The sequence below is a fragment of the Bolinopsis microptera genome, chromosome 1 (genome assembly GCF_026151205.1).
Source record: "Bolinopsis microptera isolate Bmic1 chromosome 1, MBARI_Bmic_1.0, whole genome shotgun sequence".
Lineage (NCBI taxonomy): Eukaryota > Metazoa > Ctenophora > Tentaculata > Lobata > Bolinopsidae > Bolinopsis > Bolinopsis microptera.
Genome location: NC_087072.1, coordinates 7,399,565 through 7,426,794, shown reverse-complemented (window position 1 = coordinate 7,426,794; position 27,230 = coordinate 7,399,565). Strand labels below are relative to the sequence as shown.

The 27,230-nt window shown below is 38.1% G+C and overlaps 4 protein-coding genes across 7 annotated transcripts in view; 3 read left to right on the top strand and 1 right to left on the bottom strand.

The window, feature by feature from the left end:
- The window catches only part of LOC134823231 (ras-specific guanine nucleotide-releasing factor 1-like), a 60,486-nt gene extending 55,746 nt beyond the window's left edge, over positions 1-4,740 (top strand). For all 4 annotated transcript variants that reach the window (XM_063834649.1, XM_063834642.1, XM_063834637.1 and 1 more), the window contains 4 exons: positions 2,501-2,580; positions 2,694-2,811; positions 2,977-3,033; positions 3,189-4,740. In XM_063834649.1, the coding sequence (XP_063690719.1) occupies positions 2,501-2,580; positions 2,694-2,811; positions 2,977-3,033; positions 3,189-3,329 (396 nt within the window). In that variant the 3' untranslated portion in view covers positions 3,330-4,740. The remainder of the gene's footprint in view (positions 1-2,500; positions 2,581-2,693; positions 2,812-2,976; positions 3,034-3,188) is intronic.
- LOC134823331 (uncharacterized) overlaps positions 1-27,230 on the top strand; it is an 87,279-nt gene that overhangs the window by 22,599 nt on the left and 37,450 nt on the right. The gene's annotated exons all lie outside the window — the stretch shown is intronic.
- Positions 7,371-15,297, top strand: LOC134813447 (L-threonine 3-dehydrogenase, mitochondrial-like). Its single transcript, XM_063821233.1, has 9 exons — positions 7,371-7,598; positions 7,836-7,878; positions 7,995-8,065; positions 8,215-8,288; positions 8,392-8,504; positions 8,652-8,875; positions 12,214-12,320; positions 13,643-13,802; positions 13,956-15,297. Exons 1-9 carry the CDS (start codon positions 7,460-7,462, stop codon positions 14,105-14,107), a joined length of 1,083 nt encoding a protein of 360 aa, XP_063677303.1. The 5' UTR covers positions 7,371-7,459; the 3' UTR covers positions 14,108-15,297.
- On the bottom strand, positions 17,398-18,682 carry LOC134825571 (C-X-C chemokine receptor type 1-like). Its single transcript, XM_063837806.1, has one exon. The coding sequence runs from the start codon at positions 18,494-18,496 to the stop codon at positions 17,465-17,467; it is 1,032 nt and encodes a 343-aa protein (XP_063693876.1). The 5' UTR covers positions 18,497-18,682; the 3' UTR covers positions 17,398-17,464.

Here is a 27,230-nt window from a genome sequence, read left to right as displayed (position 1 = left end):
GATAGCCGTGATACCTGGCCTCTTCCAGCCGACTCTAGTCGCTTCAAAATGGGGTTTCTCCCCGATCTCCTCCAATACTGCGGTAACCAGAGCTGGACGCTGTTCTCCATCCTCTTCTTTCAGGCCAAACACTATCAGATTCTTGCTCCTGTCCTCCTCTGCAGCCACACTCTTCATTACATTCTTCAGATCAGAATTTTACTGTTGCAGACCGCGCCATTTGTGCTGTTCTTTTGTACAGCGGCACTGTAGCTCTTAATCCCTGTCTCCACCGTTGTTTGTACTGTCTCTTCAACTGACGTCTTAAACAGTACGCAAAGTTTCAAAATAGGTCTCGATTAATTGCAACGTAAGCTACCACGACCACGTAACTACACACATTTGTGTTGTATCATAATTTCATCGTTATGTGTAATATGTTTTGATTAATTCCACCACAGTTCCCATACTTTAGATAAAGCAAACTAAATGCACTAACAGAATCGTGGTCTGTGCGAATCGTCAAAAACATGAAAGCTGGAATAAGGTAGCGACTGCGTAGCATGTTCAATTACACTCAGTCCTGAGTGCAATGGAAGACATGAGTGCTATCTAAGATTCATAGAGAACGATTTAACACCCTCCAGTGTGACCTCCTTTGTACTATGTTGGTTTTATTTAGCGACCTACATTTCATTGAAGTGGGTACAGAACCTAATCTATTTTGGGCCTCGTAACTTTGCTAAAATGAGAATGGTATGTTTAAATCTACCTTTTCGTTACTTTTTGTTAGTTATAGTATGATATGAATACTGCAAGTAAAAGTGATGATAAATCAGTGCAACTTATAATACCATTTAGTTGGTGTATTGCATATTATTTTAAACCCATTTACTGATATTGTCCATTTTTCCTTGGCATACACATGTCTGGACAGACTCTACAGCAGACTACTACGATGAAGTTGTTTCTGTCTTGAAAATTCTAAGCACAATTAATCCAGACAATGACAGATGAAGTGATTATATCGCGTTTTACACTAGCTAAATATGTGCTCTAAATAATGGTCTAATAATTAGTGCATAAATTCGAGGTGTTCAGACGTATAAAACACTTGTAACTGCATGATCGGAACGCGCAAGTGCGGGACAATTATGCACATTTGCAAACAAAGAACACTCCATTTGGATAGCAAACCATTATCTGAAGTTCATATTGTGGTTAATTTTCACTTTAATAGATGCCTTGTTCAACAGCCTAGCAAGTAATATAGCCCTTTTAACCACTTTTATGACAACATTTCTTGATAAATTTATCAAGACCCTTCAAATGTCCTTTGTTGACCATAAAATGTTGACTAAAATCATTAATAATGTTTTGATTGGTGGTTAACAATAAATTTTGACATTTTAACCATCTTTTTAGCACTTTTCACGAATATTAACCACCTCAAATCAACCATACTATTAAATTGCACATTTGTGATAAAAAATTATCATCCATGCACAAATGAACAACCAACACTATACATCTATAATCAGAGCAATATTTATAGCTCACCGTTCATCTTCAATTTAACCACCATTAGGACCACAAAATGCCCCCAATGAGGTTTGAAAACTTTTGTGATAGTTGCACCATGATATGATCTCAATATAATGACTACTCAGTTCATAATATCATATCTCAAAATGGTGGTTAACCCTAAAACTGGTATTTTAACCACCATAGTGGCCACATAGATGACCCATTAACCACAATTATTCAACATGACCGTACTGCAGTGTTTTGTGCACCAGAAAAACATCACTCCAACATTGAGATTAACCACAATGAGCTGCAACATAATGTTGAAGTCAACATACTCAAATTGTGTGAAAAAAAGTCAATGTCCACCAAGTTTCCCCAGATTTGCTGCTATTGCTGTGTAGTTGTTCGTCCTTCTGCACTAGCAACTGGTCCTGCAACCTGACTATCTTGTCCTTGTCTGCTAGTGCTTCCGTCTTGAGGCACTCAACGATTTCCATCATAGCGCTCATCTGACTACTCTGCCGTCGTACGAGGTCTGCTGCTTGCATAACCCATTCTGCCATATACCTTTTATAGATAGACGGAGACATGAGTATTTCTTGGTCCATATCTCCACGAATTTCGAAGTTTTCTAATTTCAGTAGACTTGCCATCGAAGTGAACCATCTATCAGCACAGCCCTCTACATCTTCCTTTTCTTCATAGTTGAAATCCTTGAGTTTCTTCTGAGATCGGGTCAAATGTAAATCATCCTCCGTGGGGTACATTGTATAGTAATGTATGTAAGTATACACACGCAAAGGCTTACTACGCGGTAGCAGCAAACTGAACTTATCGCAAAGTTACAAAAGATAAGAGAGTTCGATGATTGCAACGTAAGCTACACACACGACACACACACGACACACAATTTGTGTTGTATCATAATTCGATCGTCATGATGTTTTATGTTTTGGATTAACTTTCCTACAACAGTTCCTCTCTACTTCAGATAAAAGCAGAACTAAATGCACTAAAAGAAGTCGTGTCTGTGGCGAATCGGTTCAAAAACATGAAAGCTGGAATTAAAAGGTAAGCGATAGTTAAGATGTTCAATTTAACCAGGCTTCAGTTTCCTGAGTGCTAATGAGAGACTGAGTGCTATCTAAGACTTATCATGTGTAACGATTTAACACCCTCTCCAGATGTGATCCTCCTTGTGTACCGTATGTTGGTGTTTATTTAGCGGACCTCATTTCTATTGAAGAGGGCGTACAGAACCTCAACTCTAATGGACTCATTAACTTTGCTAAAATGAGAATGGTATGTTTTAAATCCCTTTTACGTTACTTTCTGTTAGTTTATAGTATGATAGAATAACTGCAAGCTAAAAGATGATGATATCATGCTGAACTTATTACATTACCATTTAGTTTGTTGATTTCATCATTTATTTTTACCAGTTTACTGAATTTCCATTATTTCCAGTTGGCACACACTATTCTAGAGATCAGACTCTACCAGCAGACCTACTACGATTTGAAGGTTTGTTTTCTTCTTGAAAATTTACTAACGACAATTATCCAGACAATGAAATGATGAAGTTGATTATATCGCTAGTTATTAACGTACTTAGCTTAAACATACTGAGCTCCCTAACTCCGAAGAGCTCCTAATAATAGTGCTAACATTCCTCGTAGGTGGTCCCAGACGTAGTAAAACACATCCTTGTAAACTGCAGCAACGCGCTGTGCGAGGACAAGATATTCGAGCGCAGCTACACTCTCGAACCCCGGAACCAGCGCTCCCCTACCATAGACCACGGTGCATCGTGCGCTTGACCACGGTGCATCGTGCGCTTGACCATGGTGCATCGTGCGCTTGACCACGGTGCATCGTGCGTTTGACCACGGTGCATCGTGCGTTTGACCACGGCGCATCGTGCGCTTGACCATGGTGCATCGTAGAGTTGACCACGGTGCATCTTGCGCTTGACCACGATGCATCTTGCGCTTGACCACAAATGGGTGGCAGAACTTTCACAGCATGTGTGGATTGTAAGACGGTGTGATGATGAATGTTCGCTGTTAATACTTGTGAGGTAATGTTGTCACATCATCCTTATTACTGGGGTTGTAACTCTTATACCTGCGGGGGTCACTCATAAAACTGTATGAACTCCAACTCATAATTACTAGTCGTTAAAATCATCATTAAATTTGAGTCAGTTCTTATGAATTATCCGTGCTGAAACTGGATCTTATAATCACATTCAGTGTATTTTTGTCGCGATGTCTTCTGTTAACTATTTATTTTTTGTTTACCGTTAGCGCCGAAATATTATTTGTTTTAAAGAGACACCAGCATACACCTCTATGTTATTTGCTATAAATTCTGATATTTTTATGGAAGGGAGACGGGGTAGACCATGTTTAAACTTATTAGATGTTATTAGAAAAGACTTGACTAGTAGAAATCTTGATATTAGACTTAAGAATTTGACTGATTTCGAAGACCTTAGATTTTTAGCTTTAGATAGGGAGGAGTGGAAGAAGTTAGAAGATGGTTGATGTTTTTGTTTTCTTTTTTATGCGTTTTGATATCTATAAGGTGCCTAGGATGCTCTTTTAAAGAGATATTTCGTACTTTGAAAGATTTACTACTTTAAAGAGACGGTATCAAAATAAAGCTCTTGAAACTACCAAACTAACGTTATTTGTGATCGCTCTAGAGTTGACCATCCTGGCGTCATTGATGTTTTGCTTCTATTGAAAACCCCAGTGAAAGTTCGAACTCTTAAATCTGGATCAGTTTGAAACCACGTAAATCAAAAGTCGGCAGTTGGTTAAGAAAGAAAAAGATAAATGAACGTAAGGAATGAATTTCCGGAAAGGATTTGTTCTGGTTCTAACTTTGTTCAAGATTTACTAGAGTTCGTTTCTTCACTGGGAACCGTTATATGTTGGACAGTTTCTTCACACTCGACGTGTTTCGTGTACTAATTGTATTTTCTGATTTATTTAATGAGACGATAATGATAACAGTTCTACTTAATAGAACGGGATATTCTAATCCATTCTATACATCGTATTATTTTGCAATCTGGTTATTGTTAAATTATGCTGATTTGATAAAATCTGGATTTCATTGCGCGAATGTTAGCTTTATTTATGTAGAGATCTGTAGTTGTAATAATGTGTTATTTTGAACCAGTAATTAACAGTTTATTAATTTGTCTTGAAGTGCAGCGGATTTAAGAGTGTTAAAGCAAGTATCTATTTTTCATCCCTTATCCGATTGGTACTATTACCAGTGCAAAATCACAGTGAAAAGCTTCAAAAAGAAAATGATATAGATCTATTATATTGTATCTTATGCTTGTCAGGATACTGGATAGGAACATAAGTGAAGTAATATAAATGTTCCTTAGGGAATGTACCTTGGTTGGCCACCATTTCCTCGAATATGGCAACAAATCTTAACTCTGTTACACGTAATAAAAGCCATGATTTTCACATCAATATAGGAGTAATTAAATGTTTTTAGGGATCCTCTCTTCGATCGTTTTTATGGCGATTGCTGGTTTATGGATAAAAAATGTGAACAAAGTGCACCGATAGTGTGTTTAGCTGGCAGCGCACACGTACGTACGTACGTAACGCGCGTACATTATCTTTGTGCATGAACTAAGCTTATTCTTGTATCACGTTGTGACATCCACGGTCGTTTCACTAGGTGATACAGGGGGAGCGCGGCGGGTCATACAACGTATGACAAGCTTATTCGAGCTAGGCCTTAAAACCCTTTTAAAAATGATACTGTACTACTCGGTCACCACAGTCGAAAGTCGATAACATGGAAAAGTTGTGCAGTTACAGAAGAAGAAAGCACAAGGAATAATGGGTGGGTACTTTGATACAACAAGTGGCCGGTTAAGTTAAGTATGACGTATATTTTCACATATAATATGACATAGCCATGTAATGTGTATACGCGTACTGAGTGACGCGCTTGTTTCACGCGCGCTACTGCAAGCGAGATGGCTCCATGGTTTATATATATATATTTCCAGTATCAATTTGTTTAATATACGTTTGCTCTAACTAACTATAGTTAGTTAGAGCAAACGTATATTAAACAAATTGATACTGGAAATTTGCTTGCTGGTGCATTTGTTGATACTTACTTGGGGACCTCAGGCTATCATGTTCATAAACATAAACGAATAGAGATTCGGCGGAATGACAGGCTGAGCGCGGCCCAATAAGTTGATACACGTTGTAACTTGTACACTTCTTTTCGTGATAGAAGGTATATAACGTACATCAAGGTATTTCATTTAATTTTACTATTCAAATCAACTTTAGATGCTTAAACATTATTATTGTACGATTTCAAGTGCGCCGCGCGAATTTGACCAATTAATGTAATCCTATTGAATCGAGCGCTAGATCCAAGGTAAATACAGTCTATATAATCTATACTATTAGATATTGCAATTTACAGTGCATATATTTTAAGATTACATTGATGTTTCATATTGAATCACAATTTTATCGCAACAATCATCACTATTTGTGGATCAAAGCACATTTGAGAACCTGCTGTCTTGTATAAGTAAGGAAATTAAAAAGAATTTAAAAAGTCTTGATGATAAAACCAATCTACAGAATTGCATGTCACTCAATGTTCTTTTATTGCTCTCACACAACACTCATCTTTCAGAAGTATTCGTGATTAAGCATTTATTCCCAATCCTAAAATAGTCTAGTTATCTATTTATTCCTTGTGCTACCAATCATTGCTTCCTCATTTTGTGCTTAATGTCATTTGTAATTTGTGTTATGCCCCTCGTCAAATTTCTGAACAGCAATAACATTTGTACTTGTAAGTGTAATACCAGTATTGGTATTACAGTCGTATTACGGTCGTTAAATTTGTCGATATTATGAAGAATAACTGAACTTCAGGCGTAAAACATATTTATGAGGTAGGTATTACGTAACCTGAGCAGCAGATCCTCTTTCGAGTCCACAGGTTGTAGATCTCAACGAATTGATTTTCTGAGGTGTTATCTTGTCCCTCAGAATCAGTTACAAAGTTAATGTATTACACCGAGTTTCCTGACAATTCAAAATATAAAATTCTAGAATTTCCCTCATAGAACTAGAAGCTTTTACAGTCATATGGTCAGAATGACTGGGGTTAATTGAGCTGGCGTCCCTGACAATAAGCATAATAAGGCATGGTATTCAATAGTGTCATTTTACAACATTAGATTCCTACACTATGACATAGTGTATATAAGCTAAAATGCCTGCAAATCATATTATATAAGCGTAACTCAGTGCCTAAATTTCGACCTGTTGAGGGATTGTGATCCAGCTTGAGGAGTTATATTTGTCAAGATTAGACCTATTTTATTTTTTCTCAATTATCGCTAGTACTAGTAATACTTGCCATAATATTGTGATAATGTGCATTAATAATGAAGTTTCTGGAAATATTTTTTTGATATGTTTTTTCCTGATTTTGAAAAGTAATTTCCGTTGTTTTTGATGTTACATTATGAAAAAAGTTCACCCTCATAGTTTTGAGCTTTTCAATCTTTTCTTATTGTACACAGCAGTACCAAATGCATACGTCTGGTACAATGAATATTGGCAAATGGGTCTATATTTGACTAACTGACTTCCAGGGTCCCATCTGGATGTTTAAAGGCCAAAAACAGACATTTTCAGAATTTTACCTGTATGAGCACTTCGAACATCAAGGCGTGGCTGGAGTAGAGGCAAACACTTTTTGAGCAACTTTAATTTGGGTTTGTTGAACCACCCTATGTGGGTGATGAATTGGCAAGAACTTATTTTACCAGAAAGCTGCTAGGAATCTTCTGTTTAGCTTGTTTGTTTAAATGATTCTTTACTTCTTCACATCAACACAAATGTTGGTTTCAGTAGGTAAATGCTAAATGAAGTTTAATCTTATTATAGATTGTAGGACCATGCTGACTGGGAGCAGGCGTACCCTGTTTGAGCCTCTTAAGCTGCAGTGTTGCAGATATTTCTCATCTGAAAATGAGCAGACACCCCCAAGAACACTGATCACAGGTACAGTCAAGTCTTAAGTGTAAACTGTCATTTTTGTAAAGAGTATCAAGTATTAGGGACTACAAAAATATGTTTCTGAAAGTCTACTCATCCTAGTATTTTTTAAGTTACATTTTTAGAATATTGGAAATTAATGATCAATCCTATAAGGTGGTCGTAACTAAAACCTCTAGCTACAGTCTGTGTACCATTTTATCCCTACTAGTTCTCCTATTGTTATAAGATTTGAATTTTCAGGCAGTTTAGGGCAACTTGGTTTGACGCTTGCAAAACAAATGAGGTAAGTATATAAGAGTACGAGCTTCTCAGCAGCTGTATTGTACAGTAATACAGTATATAAGTTTTTATTCGCACCATTTCATCTCTGAACTTTTCAACCAATTATTCCTTTTTTAGGTCACGGTATGGGAAAGAGAGAGTCGTATGTACAGATATTCGGAAGCCTCCTAAGATTGTCCTTCAGAGTGGTCAGCTACTTTCACTTTTGTAACCAATAAAATTATAATGTTCATATAATCTACCTTGTGTGTTGTAGACATATATGCCAGATTTATACCCAAAACTGTGAGTAAACCAAATTAGAATTTTTAGAAAAGAACAAAACTGTATTTTTCAGGACCGTACAGGTATGCTAACATTTTGAATAAAAATGGCTTAGAAGAAATCCTTGTCGAACATCGTATTGATCAGGTATGTCTTTTCAACAAGGTCTTCTCATGTTCAAGCACGTGTACTAAACACTTATTTTAAAGATTGCAATTCCCGTTTCTACACGACAATGTTTAATTATCAGGTGGTACATTTCTCTGCGTTACTCAGTGCTATCGGAGAACAGAATGTGACTCTTGCCCTCCAAGTCAACATTGAGGGCTTCCATAACATCATCGACCTCTGCAAAATACACGAGTAATTATTAACTAGTGTTAAAATACTTTTACTTGCAGTTTTCTGAATATCTCAAAAATGTGTAGTCTATAACTTAATCTGTTTTTTTTTTCTAATTTGGGAAAAAAAGGTGTCACATTGACTTAAACCTATCTAAAACATTTGCAGACTGAAGTTATTTTGTCCAAGTACGATAGGAGCGTTTGGACCGGAAACCCCCAAGAATCCGACCCCGGACCTGACCATTCAACGTCCGAAAACAATATACGGAGTAAGCAAGGTGTACATGGAGTTGCTGGGAGAGTATTACCACCACAGATATGGACTGGACTTCAGAAGTGCTAGATTTCCCGGTATCATATCGGCTACTACCCCTGGTGGCGGGACTACTGGTTAGTCCGCTTTATTTCATTTTTTAAACAATTATTTTGCTGTTTATTCTTGAATAACCCACGTTGATAGCATAGTCAGATGTACATTTCTCTTCTAATAAATAATAATAGTAAATAACCGACTGCCAAGGTTTGATGCCTAGGCAGTCGAGACTCGAGACCTCTTATTGAGACCTGATATAATAAATAATAGTTCTAATAAATCAAAGCTGCCATGACTTGACAGGTCGTTATAAATTTAGGAGTTCTCAGTTCTCTCCGCGCCTCTTATATTATAAGTGTTACAGGTGCAGTTGTACAGGTGTTGTACTGTTCTACTTTCTAACCGACTCATGAGTCATGAGTTGACAATTAAAATCTCAATACTCAGTTCTCACTGTGTATCATACTTGTACGTATCTAAATTATAATATAACATACACAGTGTATGCCAATCATTTTATAATTAAGATACTTACAAGTAGTTTGGTGTACACTCATAAATACTGCACATTGCCGAGATTTGTACATATTATCTCTTACATAGGTACATGCATTGTGACTAATTTAACATACATTATGGCTAATTGTTGATGCCGGTTTTCTCCTAATATCTTAACTAGTGTGGCTTGATATCCGGTCGTTTGTGGGGAATGTGGATGACGTATTAGCACTAGCTTGAGGGCAAATGATGAGTCAATCTCGTCAGGTGGTGTACACTCCATAACCATTCCAAACTGAACATAGTCACGGATATTAATAGAATCTACCAATAGAGAGCTTACCGTAGTGACGTAACCACTTGATGAATGTTGAAGTGTAGTATTGAAGATAACGTGCGTTATTGTACTACCTGTCCTACTAATATAACATGTCCACACTTCATGCAGGCAGCTACTCATTTACACCCGTACACTGCAACTGGCCTGGTTAGTGGTTATATTGCGTGTACTCAGTCCTACCGTGTGCTTAGTACAATTATACTCAGCGACAGAATTGCTTAAAATATTCGTTGGGGTGTTACATTTATATCGAATTTTCTGGATAGAATACATTTTAGTGCTACATACGTATACGCTATGGGAGAGAAGAATACGCAAAAGCAAATGTCGACGCTTCAATATGTCCAGATATCTTAGTCAAGAAAATACACTCCATATTATCTTCTATGGGTTTATTGAAGTTTCGAGAAGTTTAGGGGTTCGTTGGGGTATGTTGGGGATCGTAAGATTATCCACAGGACTTTCATAAGGGCAATGAGGGATATGAATTAAAAGCCAATTGATAGGGAACCATAAAAGAGTTTAGTGTAATCACTGAAGACCAGTCTCACATCTGGCTTAGAGAGAATGATATAATAATCGGTGCTGCAGAACATAATGTCACTGCAAGATAAAGGTCCTGGTACCTGGGCAGGTGTGGGTGTTGCAGGACTGAATCTGGGAGGATGTTCCAGAACATTCTGCACCCCCGTGAGCAGGAGGGGGATTAGTACAGGCCCGGATCCTTGTCTGTGTTCTTCTGAGGCAGCAAGACCAAGAAGAGTAGCTGGTCCAACCTCCGTTCACTGGGTCCGGGGCTGAAAGATAACAACATTTATCCCGCTATTAGAACATGGAAATTGTAAAGGATTGTCTCTACAAAACTTTTGCCGATGATATGTTGCATGGAGCCTGGGAAAATTATTATAACGGTTAATAATCACAACAGATTGTGTCAACAGTACAGATTAATTTTTTTAGAAAACTCTACCGTCAATTTAGAATTCAATCAGCCCAAAATTATCGTTGACAATAGCTAATTACATACTGTATATCCACGATGTCTCTCCCGAATAACTGTTCTTTAGGTCGGTTTTTTTTCGTAGAGTGAACTTGTTTGATCCTATTTCGTAAGTAATGCCTCCACAATCTGTAATATTGAATATGTGGAGAACTCCGGAGATTAGGATCAGCTGTCAGCCACAGTATTCTTCAATAGTGCAAAATCAGTCATTATTGACGAAAATATTTATAAGACCAGCAAAACTTGCTGCAGTATTATAATTATATATAATCATTTGCAGGGTAATGATTGTAGAAGCAACTTGGTCATGCTAACCGTGTCGTTTGAGACACTCCGTCTGCGCTTCCGCAAGAGTAGTGTACATCTTCACTCCAGCACTGTAATTACCTATCTTGATACTCTGTCCATCCACTTGACGTTGGAGATATCCATCTTAGAATAACCAAAAGAAATATCGACATTTTCTTAATCTTTCTATAGGATTTACAGTATAAACATCAGGAAGTAAATTTAAATTTTATTGTTATGCTAGAAGTCTGATCTAGAGGATAGTGATTACAGATCACTGCGCTAAACTCGACCCTCAGCTCCTGAACGACTGAACTAGAAAAGGAAAGGAAACATAATGTTTACCTCCACTCTCACATGCGACAACAATTATGCTCAAAAATTACAAACTAAGGAGGGAAAACCGGTAAATTTGTCTGAGCAGCTCTCCAAACAGTACGACAATAATATAATGGTCCCTACTTCACTTTTTAAACGAAGGAGCAACTCTAACCTTCGAGGCCAGTGCTATAAGTAGCATGTTTTACGAAAGAACAGCTCACTAAACACGCTACATGTATGTAGACTAAGCAAGAGAACTTAGTATGGCTGGATAGTAGAAGAGTAATACTTAAAGCCAAGGGACTAAGATTCATACTTCACATTAGCATTTAGTATTAGCATTTTAACTAAATCATGGTTTTTTGTGGTTAGAAAGCAGCACTGAACGAATGCTTTAGGTTATTGACCTCTATCTTTGTTTAAGAGTGATCTGACCAGTGACCATACGCAGCTGCCTGCTGCAGGCCCCGTCTTCTTTCCCTTCGTCTCCGTCAAAGATAGATTTACATCTCTTTAGCCTCAGGGGGCCACAGAGCCGCAATGTAAGGAATTAATTTGGACATCAGTGATTTCATCGAGTTTATAATAAATAATACAAGACGTATAGATAATAAACAATATTTTCTATCTTTATATTGGCCCGTCCTTTAGCTCAGCCGCTAGAAAATAAAAAAATAAAATCTTATGTGGCGCTTACATTATCATACAGGTTCGAATTAAGTTCTGTATTGACAAGCCGCGTATTGCGTACGGGTATTTAACAGCTATTGAACTTACTATTTGATGGAAATGCTAAGGGGTTTTGTAAATTTGTCTTGTAGATTTTTTAAAAACTATCTACTACTAACTAACATAACTACTAAAACTTAACTGAATCACACTGCAATTACCAGTACTACTTTTAATTTGTTAGGGCGGCAATTAACGGTATAATATTTCTTTAACAAAAACATTATCCACTACAGATTACGCAGTGCAGATATTTTACGATGCCATAGAAACAGGTCATCACGAATGTTTCCTCGAGCCTGACACACGACTTCCCATGATGTACATCTCCGATTGTATTCAGGTATGTTTGATCCACTTTTTCAATTTGTGCATGCTAAGTATTGTTCTGAACATGCATCTAATCATGCATGTATGTACTGTGGATTACAATCCACTCTTTTTCTTCTCTATTTACGATGTGGTGGTAATATTGAAGTTGGCCTGTTGGCTGGTTAGAGAGGAGTGCAGTGTACAAACTTTATGAATTATTAATTGTGTGTAATTGTGGACAATAGTGAACCTGCTTGCTAAAACTCGAACAATAGCCACATTTACAATTAATCATGTCTTATTTCACTTATTTATGTATTATATATATAAGACTTATATTCTCCGCCATTACTTATGCATTATATAAATATACTTACTTATGAATATACTGCGACCGGTACAATAAGTTCATCAGTCCACTGTTTAGTTCACTGGTTCAAGTTGCCATTCTCTCCCCCTCATAGTTATTAAATAGGCTTATTTTAAAAGTTAAAAGTTAAAATTATTTGCGTTTGGCAATAATATATGCGCTTAATTAATGCAGTGACCTGTTCTAACGTTAATGTAGTGCAAGAGACATCTTTCTTGAGCTGGAAACTTCTCGAAAAGTAAGGAATAATTATTCGCTTCATTGACGTCAATTATAAATGACGGTTAAATAATCGCGTGTTTGCCTCGAGTAAGTGCGTGCTTATGATTCAGATACAGTCTCTAACTACATGTAAACTAAAGTACGTATACCCGTGCTTGTCTTTATAATCAAAACATAAAACATTATGCATACTATAAAATGTGATGATGATCTAGATTCTAGAATGTTCTTTACCGCATTCTCAAGATGTCTACATTCTCGAGGGTCTACTAAATATTTAATATGTAACGCGCGAACCGATCTCTTTTCCATTAGTCTGCGCTTCACTTGTTTATTTTCGCGCTAAAAATAGCTAGGCAGCGCATGTTGCCATTCTAATGCATACAGCGCTGCACTCGATCTTGGATCTAATTAATTTAGGAAAATGGATTACGATTACTTAAGATTCCTTAGATTATGTCAGTTCCTGTCATGTACCGGAATATTTGATACAACTAGCTTGCTAATGCCCTTTTTAAGTGATAAAAACCTTAGCAGCTTACAGGATCGATAGCACAATCTTTTGATTCTATAATTAATTAAAGCTATAATTATGAAATATGCAAGCGGATTGATACATGTTACGTATCACAAATATCAGAGATATCAGAGATATTTCCGCCTTCGGCGGCGCGCGCTTCGCGCGCGAAAAGTGGCATGCAACGTATGTCAACAAGCGGACATCGAATGAAAATCTAGAGAGTTGACGATCACTTTTCCAGAGCGTGATTCAAATGATGGAATGCCCTGAGGAGGATCTTACACAAAGAACTTACAACATCGCTGCGTTTAGTTTCACCCCAGCTGAAATTGTAGCTGAGGTACAGAAATATGTGCCCTTGACAGTCGACTACAAAATTGACAAGGCCAGGCAGCGCATCGGTAAGTTTCTTGTTTAACAGATGTCTGAAGTCCATTTGTGAGAAGATGTTTTTCATTTTCGTACCAATGTTTAAGAATAAAACTATCACATCTTTTAAGAAAATCGTCTCAAAGTGTATTACTGAGAAAAGGTCACAATCGTCCCATTTTCAGCAAGTACATGGCCCCATGTCTTAAAGGACAACAACGCAAGGAGAGACTGGAGATGGGATCCACAGTTCAATCTCGAGAAAATGGTACCGTACATGTTACAGAAGGTCAGGGACCAGCTACACAGCGAACAGGTTATTAAGGAGCTCTTCTAGTTTTAGGATCATAGGACAATATTATATAGGGGAAAGTTTTTAGACCAATGAACCCGAACCTGCTAGAGAATAGATGCAATTTGTTTAAGATGGGGTAATTTTCGGTTAAATTATTTAGGACTTATTTGTTATCGGACGTAAACGAAATCTTCCGCAAAAACCATGCTCGGAGTTGGTTAAATTTAATAGTTCCGATTTCTAATGTAAATTGATTCGAACTTCGAACATACATTCTAGTGTACCGTTCAAACATCTTGTATATTTTTGGACATTTTATTTTCCTACCTCTGATGCATGGTATCGAATTAAAACGCTGCTGAACTTAACGGTTTGGTTTTGGATTCGATTGATAGTCGGATGCGCGGCTCAAATCAATCAACAGGTAAAATGTGGAGCCACGCACCCGAACCGAATCTAGAACTGAACCAAACCTGCAGTCTGCATTAAAGTTCAACAGTGTGAACACTGAAGCATTCTTATTTTATTTAATTATCTAAACTTATTTAACTATTAAATTTGATATTTGAATAAATTATGTATTTAAGATTCTGCGTCATTTAGATCGATAGTTATTTTTCAAATAACTAAATTCACTAAATTAAATTGAATATTTGTTTCATTTCTGCATGTCAAGAAAAAACTATTTAATTGTAGGATAATTTAAATTGTTTACACTATGAGGGATCGTTCACATCTCACGTCAGCCTTTTTGACCCCCTGACCCTCCCCGTCTGTGAGTCACTTTACGCTGTGTAGAAATTACACTAACTAAGTAACTTGTCCATACCCCGTCCTTGTTAGACTAGTTTACGTCACATGTGAACGATCTTCTATTGAATCATTGACTTAGACTGTACTTTGTAGTTAGTAAAGTAATAAATATTTGTTTCTTTAACCTGTATCATATCAACCGTACCACCAAACATATCAATCTAAAATTTAACGTCATATAAATAGGTCTGTTTCGCACGCAACAGATTTAAAATCTAAGGATTTTATATTTGCCGAATTTTACTCAGGAACATTAATTTTTGTCGAGAAAATGGAACGGATAAATTATTCTTCCGTGGATACATATTTATTTAAAAGCTTGAGCTTTATCTGTTTCAATATTTAAATATTGTTACTTGGTAGTATTTAATATGAGTTAGGATCGAAATTATTTATTGCTCTATAATTAAATATAATATAAACCCTTGTATTACTTTTCCAAAGCATTCACTAAATGTGTAAAACAGCCAATTTGAATGGTTTAATGAACCAAATGAGCTTTGTCGTTTTATAAATGGAAAGCAAACCGGCAAACTTCGCTCCTACTAAATCGCTCGCCCAAATTTTAAGAAAATTCTTGTGAAAAGGCCCTTTAGGCATGAAAGTGATCTAGATCGGTGAATTTTTGGACGCTGATTCCGAATCACCCCCCATGACGTAAGGTTAAAATGCTTCCCTGGAGAGTTATGGGCAAAAAACCGTTTTGGTCACGTGACATGAGGCTAGTAAAACGTGAATTCGATTATTTAGGGCTCGGGTTAGGGTTGCGGTTAGGGTTGTGGTTAAGATTATGGATAGCTTCGGGGTTAGGGTTAGGGTTGAGATTAGGGTTTATGTAAAACCGTTTTGTACGGCTGCAAAACCAAAGTCACGTGAAATTTTTGGGCGAGCGATTTAGTAAGACTAAGATCAGAGCCGGCAAACTTAGTATCACGTCGTGACCCCCACGGTCGTATTCACTCCACTTTATCGTTATTGCGATAAATTAGGGGAGCCGCGCACTCGTGCGCGGCGGGTTATACAACGTATAACAAAGCAAACTCAGGTTAACTCAAAGTGAAAAATAATTGTTCCTACATTTTAATGAAAAGTTAAGTTGAAATTGATAATTCAAATTGGAAATGACAGCCATTGTAATGGCTTTTACTAATTCGCGCGCCCAAAAATTTCACGTGACTTTGGTTTTTATGGTTTTGCAGCCGTACAGAACGGTTTTACATAAACCCTAATCCCAACCTTGTAGCGCGATGCGTTACTGTGCCGCGCCCGCGCGCACTCAATGAGGCTTCTCACAGCGACATCTCTAGATCGGCGAGATGCGCTACTGTGCCGCGCCGAGCTGAGATGAATTGACATCGTCAATTAAATCCCAACCCTAATAATATAAGTCTTACCTGAGGACCCCAGGCTTTAATGTTGGTAAACAACATTTCTGAATAGAGATTAGGCGGAATGACAGGCTGAGCGCGGCCCAGTAATATAAATCTAACCATAACCCCGCGCGAAGCTAACCATAACCCTTACCACAACCCTAACCCGAGCCCTAAACAATCGAATTCGTATTTTACTACTTACTAGCCTATTAGTATTACGTTGACATACGTTGCATACCACTTTTCGCGCGCGAAGCGCGCGCCGCCGAAGGATGTATCAAGTATTACGTGACCAAAACGGTTTTTTGCCCATAACTCTCCAGAAAAGCATTTTAACCTTTGTATCACGTGGTGACCCCCACTGTCGCTTCACTATAAGGGGAGCCGCGCACTTCGTGCGCGGCGGGTCATACAACTAACAACGTATGACAATTTAACCCTAAGTCATGGGGGTGATTCGGAATCAGCGTCCAAAAATACACCGATTTAGATCACTTTTTTGAAGGACTTCGCCGCTTCGACGCGCCGCGCGAACTAGCATTCTTGCTTCGCAACCCATTGTCGATCGTTGCTCTGCTTCGCAGAGCAACGATCTCGATGGGTTGACATCGTCAACCAAATCACTTTTATGCTTAAGCAAAGGGCCTTTTCACAAGAATTTTCTTAAAATTTGGGCGAGCGATTTTACTCGGCTGCACCATTTTACTCGGCCACCATAGCACACTCAACACTTGTAACTGCAGTTTTACAGGACTCTAAAGTCTAAATGCTTAATGAATACACTTGCACGGCTTTTGCAATCCATTTTGATCTTCTCGTGCGCCTGGTCCCTTTATACTTTAAGTTTATAAACTTAAAGTAAGGGACCAATGAATAAACATATATGTTTATTCATTGGTCGATTGAAAAAGATGATCGAAAGATACTCCATTTGCTCAAAACAATTCGTCCATTCTTCTTTAAGACGTGTAGAATCACTACAGTTTGAGTTAGGTATTATTACAGCATTATGTTTTGGAGTATCACCGCAAATGCACTTGAAAAGAAAAATCTCGAAAGCTGTTAGTGTTATAATTATTAAAGATAGACAATCTAACATTATAATATTATATTGAATATTAATGCACCTATTATTTTCTTGCAATCAAATGAGTTTCTATAATCTCGTACAAAAATCGACAGTCATATAAGCTTCTGCGACAGTGGTTGCTAGTCAATCTGCCACTTTGTGTTCCTCCGATCTTTGCTTTAAGTTGAAACTCACTCCGCGGACACTGCCAGTGCCCAAACTCGTAAAGACCTGAGTCAAACTTCTCAGCTTCACACGCACTTTTCCGAGGATAGATTTCTTAACAAACTCTCCAAAGCTGTTCACCGAAATCATGTAGATAAACACATTGGACATGCCATTCAGGAAGGTAATGAAGAAGGCAAACCTGGCAAAGACCACAAAGAAGAACCTGCGGGTTTCAACATCCATGATTGGGTAGAGATTAATGATAATGCTCTGGTTTACAGCAACGGGTCCGAAAGAGAGAACGTACGCTACTCCCACGTAGAGTGACGTCAGGGCTCCTTGCAGGTTTACAGTTCCTATCTTCACCCGAACAAAGACCAGCAGAGCTATTGTGGTGGCGAAGACGATGAAGTTGGGGATAACCATTATGGAGGTGATGAGCAGCGGGCGAGCCCACTTCCAGACCGGGGCTCTGAAGACGTAGTGGCATCTGTACAACCTGTAGTCAAACGTCACACTGTCCTTGTCAATGTAGAGTTGGACCGCAGGAATTATACAAGCGATGAACCACATAGCAGCGGCTATGTAATTACCCGTTATTTTCTTCCTGTTAATGGACCGCAAAGGGAAGGCAAGACACATCAGCTTGCTTATATGCATGGCACAGATGAGAAGCTCCGCCGATATGAATATTGGTGCCTTGAGGAAGTTCTGAATGGAGCACAAATAGTCCCCAAAGATCCATCCGTCAGCGATCAGAGACACCAGAATTGGAAAAATTGTGTTCAGTCCCATTAGGATATCACTGATGGCTATGTTTTTTATCAAGGCCACACTCACCCTATCCAGTTTTATTGCTTTGTACCGGACGGTTGCCAGCAAGATGATGACATTCCCGACCAGGTTTACAAGGAGGGCTAACGAAGACCAGGCGATGAGGACGTATCTTTCAGTCGTGGTCTTGAAGGCGTATAGAGTGTGGTTGGAGATAGGGACTTTGATGACCATCCTTCTTGTCGAGCTGCGATTATGATGATCTCTTTGAAATGACTAAAGGATGCGATTATCCATCGTATTTATAGTAGATAGTTCTCGTATTAAGTGCCCGATAACTTATTTCAGATAAAGACTTTTCATATGACGTCGTTTTTCTGACTGAAAATAATTGGGTGAAATAAGTGGATATTTATCAGAAGTATAAAGAAATCAAGTTGGCTAAGAATGACGATCACACTAAATATAATCAAAGCTGGACAAAGTTCTTGCCATTCTAATATGAAAATCGTGCTTTCAGAAATTGTCCAACTATTGGCTGTGTCAATCATTTACAATCACATGATACACGTTACGGCTTACCATGAAAAATAACTTTTCTAGAACATGAATCTCGGATTACTCACTATTAACGTTACTGACGAATAGCATTTAAACGGATTAAACGGATTAAACGGATTAAACGTTAATTGGTCAAGAGAAGCCCTAACACTCCTGGCTTGACAATACAAGAATGAAATCATAACCTAGAAATGATGCATGATGCAGTGACAGAGAGATGTACAGCGAAAATTTCCTAATGCCTAATGGAACTAAAAGCTCTTAAAGTTAACTCATCTTCCAGAAAGCTATTTTCGGAGGGATCTACTTTCGAATAAACTCCTTTGAAATTTGAAAGGTAATTGAAGAAATAAAAGCATTGTGTCCTTTCACAGCATAGTATTGACATTGTCTGAGACAGCTGCAGATATTTCTTGCGTTGTGAAGTGCGATAAAGAAACAATGAATGTTTAATTACATCCTTGTTAGCTGATCTCGAGGTGACATACGACACCTTCAATATATATATATATCTATATATCATACTCAGCCCTGTTCCGCAACCTTGTCAAGTGTCAACCCGATCAATTTCTAGAAAGCTGCAAATTTCCACATGCCCAGCACTTATTTTTTAAAAGGAGTTGAGCGAGATGACGATATGTACAGAGTACAGACGGCGGAATGATGAGAACCACCAGATCCTGGCGGAACTAATTTGATTCATGATATCACGCGAACAGGCCCTACCTTCACACATAACATATCTTCTTTGCATTAAGCCACTGATTCAGGCCATGCATGAAGGATCATAACAGCCTAACTGCACCAAGGTCACTATATCCCTGGCCCATATTTAATTATATGAAATTAATACTTTTAGTTTTAGATTTGGTCTATAAACTTGTAAAGCCCCAGCTTATTTCAACACTAACAGATTCATCTGGTCTTCACTTTTTGGAAAAACATGACATAGTTCATGAATAATTATATTTTTTATATTTGGGCGATAGAAACAAGTTGAAGTGTAAATTAATGAGTTTATGGCCCGTGCAAATCTTAATCTCAAAAGCTAAAGGTCATTTTTGATTCTCCAGGTTCTACAAACTCTAACGCAGTTTTTTAGTGCTTATACTTTACGTTAATGCCGTCAGTGGGATTACCTTAAAACAGCATAATAAATTTAACACTGATCGCACTATTATTTTTTTTTCAAATCAACTTTATTAAAAATAAAACTTTGCTAATTTCCTTAATATGAGTTTAATTCCTGTTTAATTCCTGTTTACTGATCAACTCTCAAAGTACTCAATTCAAGGCGTACTCAAAACGCGTGAAAAATCGAAAATAAGTTCAAAGTTTAGTAATAAATTGGAAATGATATGGTTTATTAAATATAGCTGTGGTCAGTTTACTACCGCCCTCATCAGATACAAATTTCAAGTGTGGCAGTGCAACTGTTTCATATTCTAGCTCAAACTTGGCTCTCCTTCAAAGTTTTATCTATGTTGGTTTTGTACCCGTAAACTCTGAATAACTTTCACATGTTTGTTCTTTGGAATCAGTCGATACTTTCCCTCATCGCATCATGACCTTATACCACCTAGTCATAGTGTATACTGTATAAATATCTCCGGGATTTCGACGCGGGATCATATTATCACTCAGCCCGGCCCGCTGTTAGATAAACATCTCAAGGTGATATCATCCCGCCCCGGAAATTTGTATAAACCCGGCCCGCTTTTTAGTCGTAACTGATGTTTATCATTCAATTCTCCGACTTACAATAATCAATGATACTGCTGATTAGAACTCGATAATAGTAGAACAGTTAGACGCGCGATCACGTGGGCGCGTCACGTGCGTACCACGTGCCACCAATAGCATACGCCGAGTCTATACCACGTGGCACGAAAGCGCACCACGTGATATGAAACATCGTAACCGTCCACTTCTTTTACACGCAAATTCCTGGGAACGTTGCCAAAGCAGCTCATTCTTGGAATTTCTCCAACGCGTGGCGTGAGAAGTTGGCGACTAGCCAGCTACCCTTGTCCGTGCCCTAAAAATAGTATTGTTTTGCTTGCTCTCCTTCCAGCTCTTGTTCCTGCTAACGTTCAAGCTATTGCTCCACTATGACAGATCGGTTTGACATTCAGATTGATGAACTGCTTTCCAATCGTGTTTTATCACTCTCTTCTAAAGTATAAATCCCTTGTCGAAATCGCCGGAGATAATTATAATCCATAAACACTTCACGCTCAGGGCTAAATAAATGTAATCCCTCAGCTGGCGCTTCGGGATTACATATTAACACAAAACTCGTGCGCTGCGCGGATGATCTGTTATATAAACCCTTTGCGTGGCGGGTTTATGTTATTATAGTACTGTTATAATAGAGTACTATTATAGGGCCAGGGCGTGAGTTTTTTTACATACCACCATTGATATTATTGTGCACCAACTAATTATATCCATTCCATTGGTCTCGATGTGATGAGGGACAGTCTACACTTGTAGTTATACTGATAGCTTCAAAAATTTGAGCTGGAATATTGAACAATTGAGTTGTGGGTATGGAAGTGTTCACATATTATGACGTCAGCAGCCGAAGGGAGAGGGGCGGGTTTGGAAAAACTCGAGGTGAGGGGGCGAGGGGGGTCTGAGCCTTGCTGACGTCAGCAGAAATGTAACGTTTGGCTGACGGGAGGGGGTAGGTATTAAGTAAGGGGGTTAAGAAGGCAAGGGAGTCTGGCAAATGCTGACGTCATTAGGGGGGTCCCTCAATGCTGACAGTTGCTGACAGTTGCAGGGGGGGGGGGGTAAAATTGGCTAAAATCTTGCTGACGTCATATGTGAACGCTCCCTTACTATTTGACTCGATCCAATCATTGAAAATATCTGAAAACGCACTCAGCGACCGAGACGTAATAAGCCCCAACGGATTCCCGCACTATATAGTGACAGGACTATATAGTGGCAAGCACTTTATAGTGACATGTCACTATATCAATGAAGGACAAGCCATATCAATCATGGCTACTCCCTCTGTTGAATACACTACTGGTAAGCGAGGAAAGGACAACGCTCTCGTGGATGGTCAACGCTAAACCTTAAACAGAAAAAGGAACGGAACTGATGGAGTCCCCAAGACCTACTGGACCTGTGTTGTTCCTGGCTGTCAGGCTCGACTGGTGCTTCATGAACAGACAGTGAAAAACTCTCCGACCCACAACCACGATGAACAAAGAGCAGAGATCTTGGTCCACCGCTCAAAAAAGACGATGAAGGAACGTGCAGCGACATCGGACACATCAACTAAACAGATCGTTGCCGAAGTTATTTCAGGAATGGACTTCGAGTGCAGTTAAATAATTTTATTTTATAAATTAAATTATAAAATAAATCAAGGTCAGTAAAGTAATATTAAATTAGAGAAGGTGGACTGTGGAGTTAAAGAATTAGTAAAGTGGAGTAAAGTAGAATTAAAGAAACGTAGAGTGGAGTGAAAAGTAAAGAAAAGTCGATATAAGATAAACTTTTCACTATATAGTATATAGTCCTGTCACTATAAAGTGCGTTTTGCACGCTATATAGTGACAAATATCAACTGTCATTATAAAGTGCTTGTCACTATATAGTCCTGTCACTATATAGTGCGATTACCCCCCAACGTATGCGTACTGACTTTTGGCCACCGTAGTTTAACTTTAACTCATTTAAGAACGGACCGCCCTTGTGTCATACGCCATCTACACTGCAATCTAATTGTATTCTCCGCTATTGTGTTCATTACCCTCTTGTCTTCCGCCCTCGTGTCCTATGTTCCACATTATCTGGGTTATATGAAATGAAATGAAATAATATGCTTATATCCCGCCCATATGGTTAGCAGCCGGCACAAGTGTCAGCTACTAACCATGTCAGAGCGGCTCTAAAGGGTGAGTGAACAAAACTAGCATGAAAATGAATATGACAATATCGTAAATAATTTAAATTAGTCTAGAATCTTGTCCTCACAACAAATAATACCACTTCTGATATAATAACGTCTATTCAAATCGTCCTTTGCCTTCTGTTTCATTTCCAATACCAGCAGATGGTGTTTGGTTTGCTCCTCAGGAGACCGATCCGGAGAAATGAAAACTGTTTTGTGGTGCTGACTCAGTTTCAGTTTCTTCTATTTTAATAATATCTCGTGGACATTGTTGGTATTTGTGACCGACAGGTCTGGTCTTGTCGGCTGATCTCCTTCAAATCCTGACAGCTTCATAGCGTGGTTTTACTTCGATTTGTTCAAACAGTTCGTCTACTTTATTGGATAGTTTCTCATCATCTGTCTCCATTAAACCAAACACGACCAAATTCCTACTGCGGTCCTCTTTCGATACAGCACTTTGAACTACTTTTTTCAAGCTCTGTTCTGTCACCGAAGTACTAATAATAAGGAAATTAGCAAAGTTTTATTTTTAATAAAATTGATTTGAAAAAATTAATAGTGCGATCAGTGTTATTAATAGTGCGATCAGTGTTATTAATAGTGCGATCAGTGTTATATCACAATGCTGGCAAGCATTACCGTTGCCATTATATTCACAATTCTATTTACCCCCTATACTATTACATCCCCTTTATTGTTTTTCAGGCATTAAGACTCATCGAAAGTTGTTCAGCAGGTATATTTAAGTTCAAAACATTCAAATTCAATGTTAAAGATGACAGGAATAAGAAATGTGGAGGTTTTAAAGAAATTTGCGTTGGGGGCTAATTACTAATAAGCCCCAACGTATGCGTACTGACTTTTGGTCACCGTAGTTTAACTCATTTAAGAACGGACCGCCCTTGTGTCATACGCCATCTACACTGCAATCTAATTGTATTCTCCGCTATTGTGTTCATTACCCTCTTGTCTTCCGCCCTCGTGTCCTATGTTCCACATTATCTGGGTTACCCGTTATGTTAAGATTTTTTGCAGCATATGGAACGGATCAACTGATCTTCAGTAACATGATGATCAATTAAAAGTCTAGACAAGTTTGACGGGTATAAACCTTAATAATAATGTACGTAAGTGAGGGGATGGGCAACTGTTTAAAACAGTTTCAAAATAACAAATATAATGAATATAATGATCTTTATGAATATTACTGTGTTGATTTTTCATTGATTTATTATTTATATATATTTATACTCTTGTCTTTTAACTATGTGCATCTTCGGAGCAACAATATAGACTGTTCAGGCATTTAATATTTATTGAGCAATATTTTTCAAAACTGAACTTAGCTTTCGTTCGATAACTTTATTGACTAATCGTGATTGTCAATAATAATGAAAATTTTTTGTTGAACAATTTAGGTTAATCTCTGAACTGTGGCTCACAATAAACTGGCCGAAGTTCTTTGATTTCTAGATCGTGTGTTAAAATAAGTTAAAATTGGATGTGATACCCATAATGTAATCTGGACACATATGTCCCAACAATTCATCAAAGTTAAATTTAAAGTACAGCTCTGCAATTATACCACAAATTAAACATTTGTAATTATAATATCCACGAGCTACCTTCAATCTTTACAAGTCTATATCCTTCATATAAAACTATTTGTCACAAACTAGTAATTACGATTACAGTGCCAGCTTTAATATATAATATTAGTATTAATTGCTTTGTAACTTCTGTTAAATGTTAAAAACAATTAGATGAGGAATTTAAGATGCGGAATTTAAAATATTAAACGGCATAAAAATGGATACACCATAATTTAATTTAATTCTTTACCATTTTTGCGGTTGTTTTGACAAAGACGATATTATAAATTACCTTTAATTATGTCATTCTAATTTTCCCCAGAATTTCCCCTGCTAAAAGTATAATTACTCACAAGAGCTGTCTTTGCAAGTGTAACATTTTTATACCATTGAAAAATACGTCTGATTTTCTTCATAAATGTTAATGATAAAGTTTAAATTATGTCCAGCTCTATTTTTTAACCAATTGTATACTTCGGCAAATGCTTCCTTCCACGTCGTGGAAGTTCCACGACCATCTCAACGCAACAGGAAGACGGAATATAAATTATCATACGGAGAAGTGGAAATTCCCAGAATTAGGTAAAATCCCTTTATTTATTCTCATTTGCCCCCTTAGCAATGTATCAGATTTTCAAATAGATCGAATGAAACCTTTCCGAGGGATCGCAAATTAAAATTTCACAAGAGTACTAGTAGTGACAAGTGAGTTTAAAATTTGAGACATTACATCAGTCATTTAGCTGCCGTGTTCTCTTTATCATATCAATTCGTCAAAAATTAAATATTTATCTCATTCACTGCCGCGAAAACAGACAACCATTTATTTTTGAGGTAACACTAACAGATACTAAATTGCCGTTTTACGATGATAAGATATATCAGGGTTTATGACTATGAGTATGACTAAGTTTAAATGCCAATAAATTTAGTCAGACAAATTTAGTCTTCAGACATCGAAGGTAACTCGTTAATTGTTTGAGTTGACTCAGTCCAGTCAAGAAGGAAAATCAAACTGTTTGGTGTTCTATTGCCGCCCGGTTGATTTTTGTCATACGTTGTATGACCCGCCGCGCACGAGTGCGCGGCTCCCCCTGTATCGTAAGAACGATAATAGTGAAACGACCGTGGTGAAACGACCGTGGGGGTTACGACGTGATACAAGTTGATTTGTGGTTCTTATCTACCCCGGCACTAAGTTTAAGCTGTTGATCACCTTTATATTAGTAGCTATAGTCACCTCGAAAAAAGAAGGACAGGCACCAATCTCAGAAGACAAAAGAATTATTGAAGAACCGTAAGGAATTTAAGCGTAAAGACCCTAATTCGAACGCTAACAGGTCAGAGTATTCTAGATTGAATAAGCTCTTTAAAAAAAGTAGCAAGGTGGACAATAACAACTGGGCACGTAGAATGGCCAATGACTTGGAAGAAGCTGCGAGAAAAGGTCAGCAACGTGAGGTATGGCAGAAGATCAATGTCATATCTGGAAAGAAGAAGAAGCAGTCAACTGCAGTTAGAGACGTATCTGGCCAGTTGATTGCCGACCCACATGCCCAGAAAGAAAGGTGGAAAGAGCACTTCTCTAGGCTATTGAACCCTCCCCCGCAAGAGGCCAATATTTCGGACCTAGAAAACATCCCTCCGCAACCCAGTTTTGACGACCTTTCCGATTCGGATGAAGCTCCTACAAGAAACGAGATTGTTGATGCCCTCAAAAAACTCAAGAATCACAAAAGTCCAGGAGTGGATGGTATCACCAACGAGCAACTTAAGTATGGACAGGATGGGTTGGTCGATCAACTAGTTGTGTTGTTCAAGAAAGTGTGGGAAGATGAGAAGATTCCTGAGGATTGGTCCAAAGGTGTTATTATCATCGTTGGAAAGAAAGGTGACACCTCTCATTGCGCTAACAACAGACACATTACATTAAGATCCACAGCCTCGAAGCTCCTGCAGATGATACTCCTGCGGAGACTTAGCAATGGCATGGAAAGATTCCTCCGGGAAAATCAAAGTGGTTTTAGACAGAATCGATCATGTATTGACCAGGTTTATTCACTCCGCTGTATTATACACCAATGCATTGAGTATAATATCCCTCTGTATATTAATTTTGTTGATTTCAAAGCAGCTTTTGATTCAATTGACAGGCAGTTCATTTGGAGAAGTATGCAGCACTACGGCTTACCTGACAAGTACATTAGAATTATGAAGGCGTTCTTCACTCACACAGTTAGTGCTGTTAGGGTCAATGGAGAGTAGGGATCGCCCATTTGAAAGTTAGGTAACAAGAAATGCGGCCGCTTTTCTTTTGTGGATGGCCGCTCAATTTCCCGATCCGTGATGGCGTATTTATCATATTACATACAACCTGGGGACGGCCCAGTCTTTACTGTTTATATAAACATGCAAATATGGCGAAGTGACATGGCATGCCGACTGCCGAGCGCCGCCCAGTTAATATAATTCTATATTGAATTTGAAAATCGTGTATACTTCTATGTAACCATATGTTTATTGTTTATGCAACCTGACACGGATCTGTGCAAAATAGTAATACTAACTCAAAATAATAATAATATGCTATTAATTAGTGCCTAGTGGGATACGTACATGATGAAATTAATAATGTACTTGGTTGGTTCAGCGCCGCGCGCCAACAATTATATAATTCAGATTGTCACGCAAAATAACTTTGCGCAGGTAGTCACGTGGGCGATAACAGTGCTCGCAGGCACGTACGGTCGCACACTCGCACGGTCGCAAAGCTACCATATAAAAAAAACCTCGATCGCTAACCCTTGTCCTTGACTCTTTTGTGCCTTCGGCACTTTGAGTCATGGATCGGGAAAAAATTTCGATTTGCCAGCACTGTCTGGCGATCACTCAGATCGTT

What these genes read in the sequence shown, in the direction of transcription:
- LOC134813447 (XM_063821233.1), top strand. Translation starts at nt 7,460, where the DNA reads ATGAAGTTTAATCTTATTATAGATTGTAGGACCATGCTGACTGGGAGC. An exon ending in TCGAACATCGTATTGATCAG is followed by an intron (nt 8,289 to 8,391) that starts GTATGTCTTTTC and finishes TTTAATTATCAG; the next exon opens with GTGGTACATTTCTCTGCGTT. An exon ending in ACATCTCCGATTGTATTCAG is followed by an intron (nt 12,321 to 13,642) that starts GTATGTTTGATC and finishes TCACTTTTCCAG; the next exon opens with AGCGTGATTCAAATGATGGA.
- LOC134825571 (XM_063837806.1), bottom strand. Translation starts at nt 18,496, where the DNA reads ATGGTCATCAAAGTCCCTATCTCCAACCACACTCTATACGCCTTCAAG.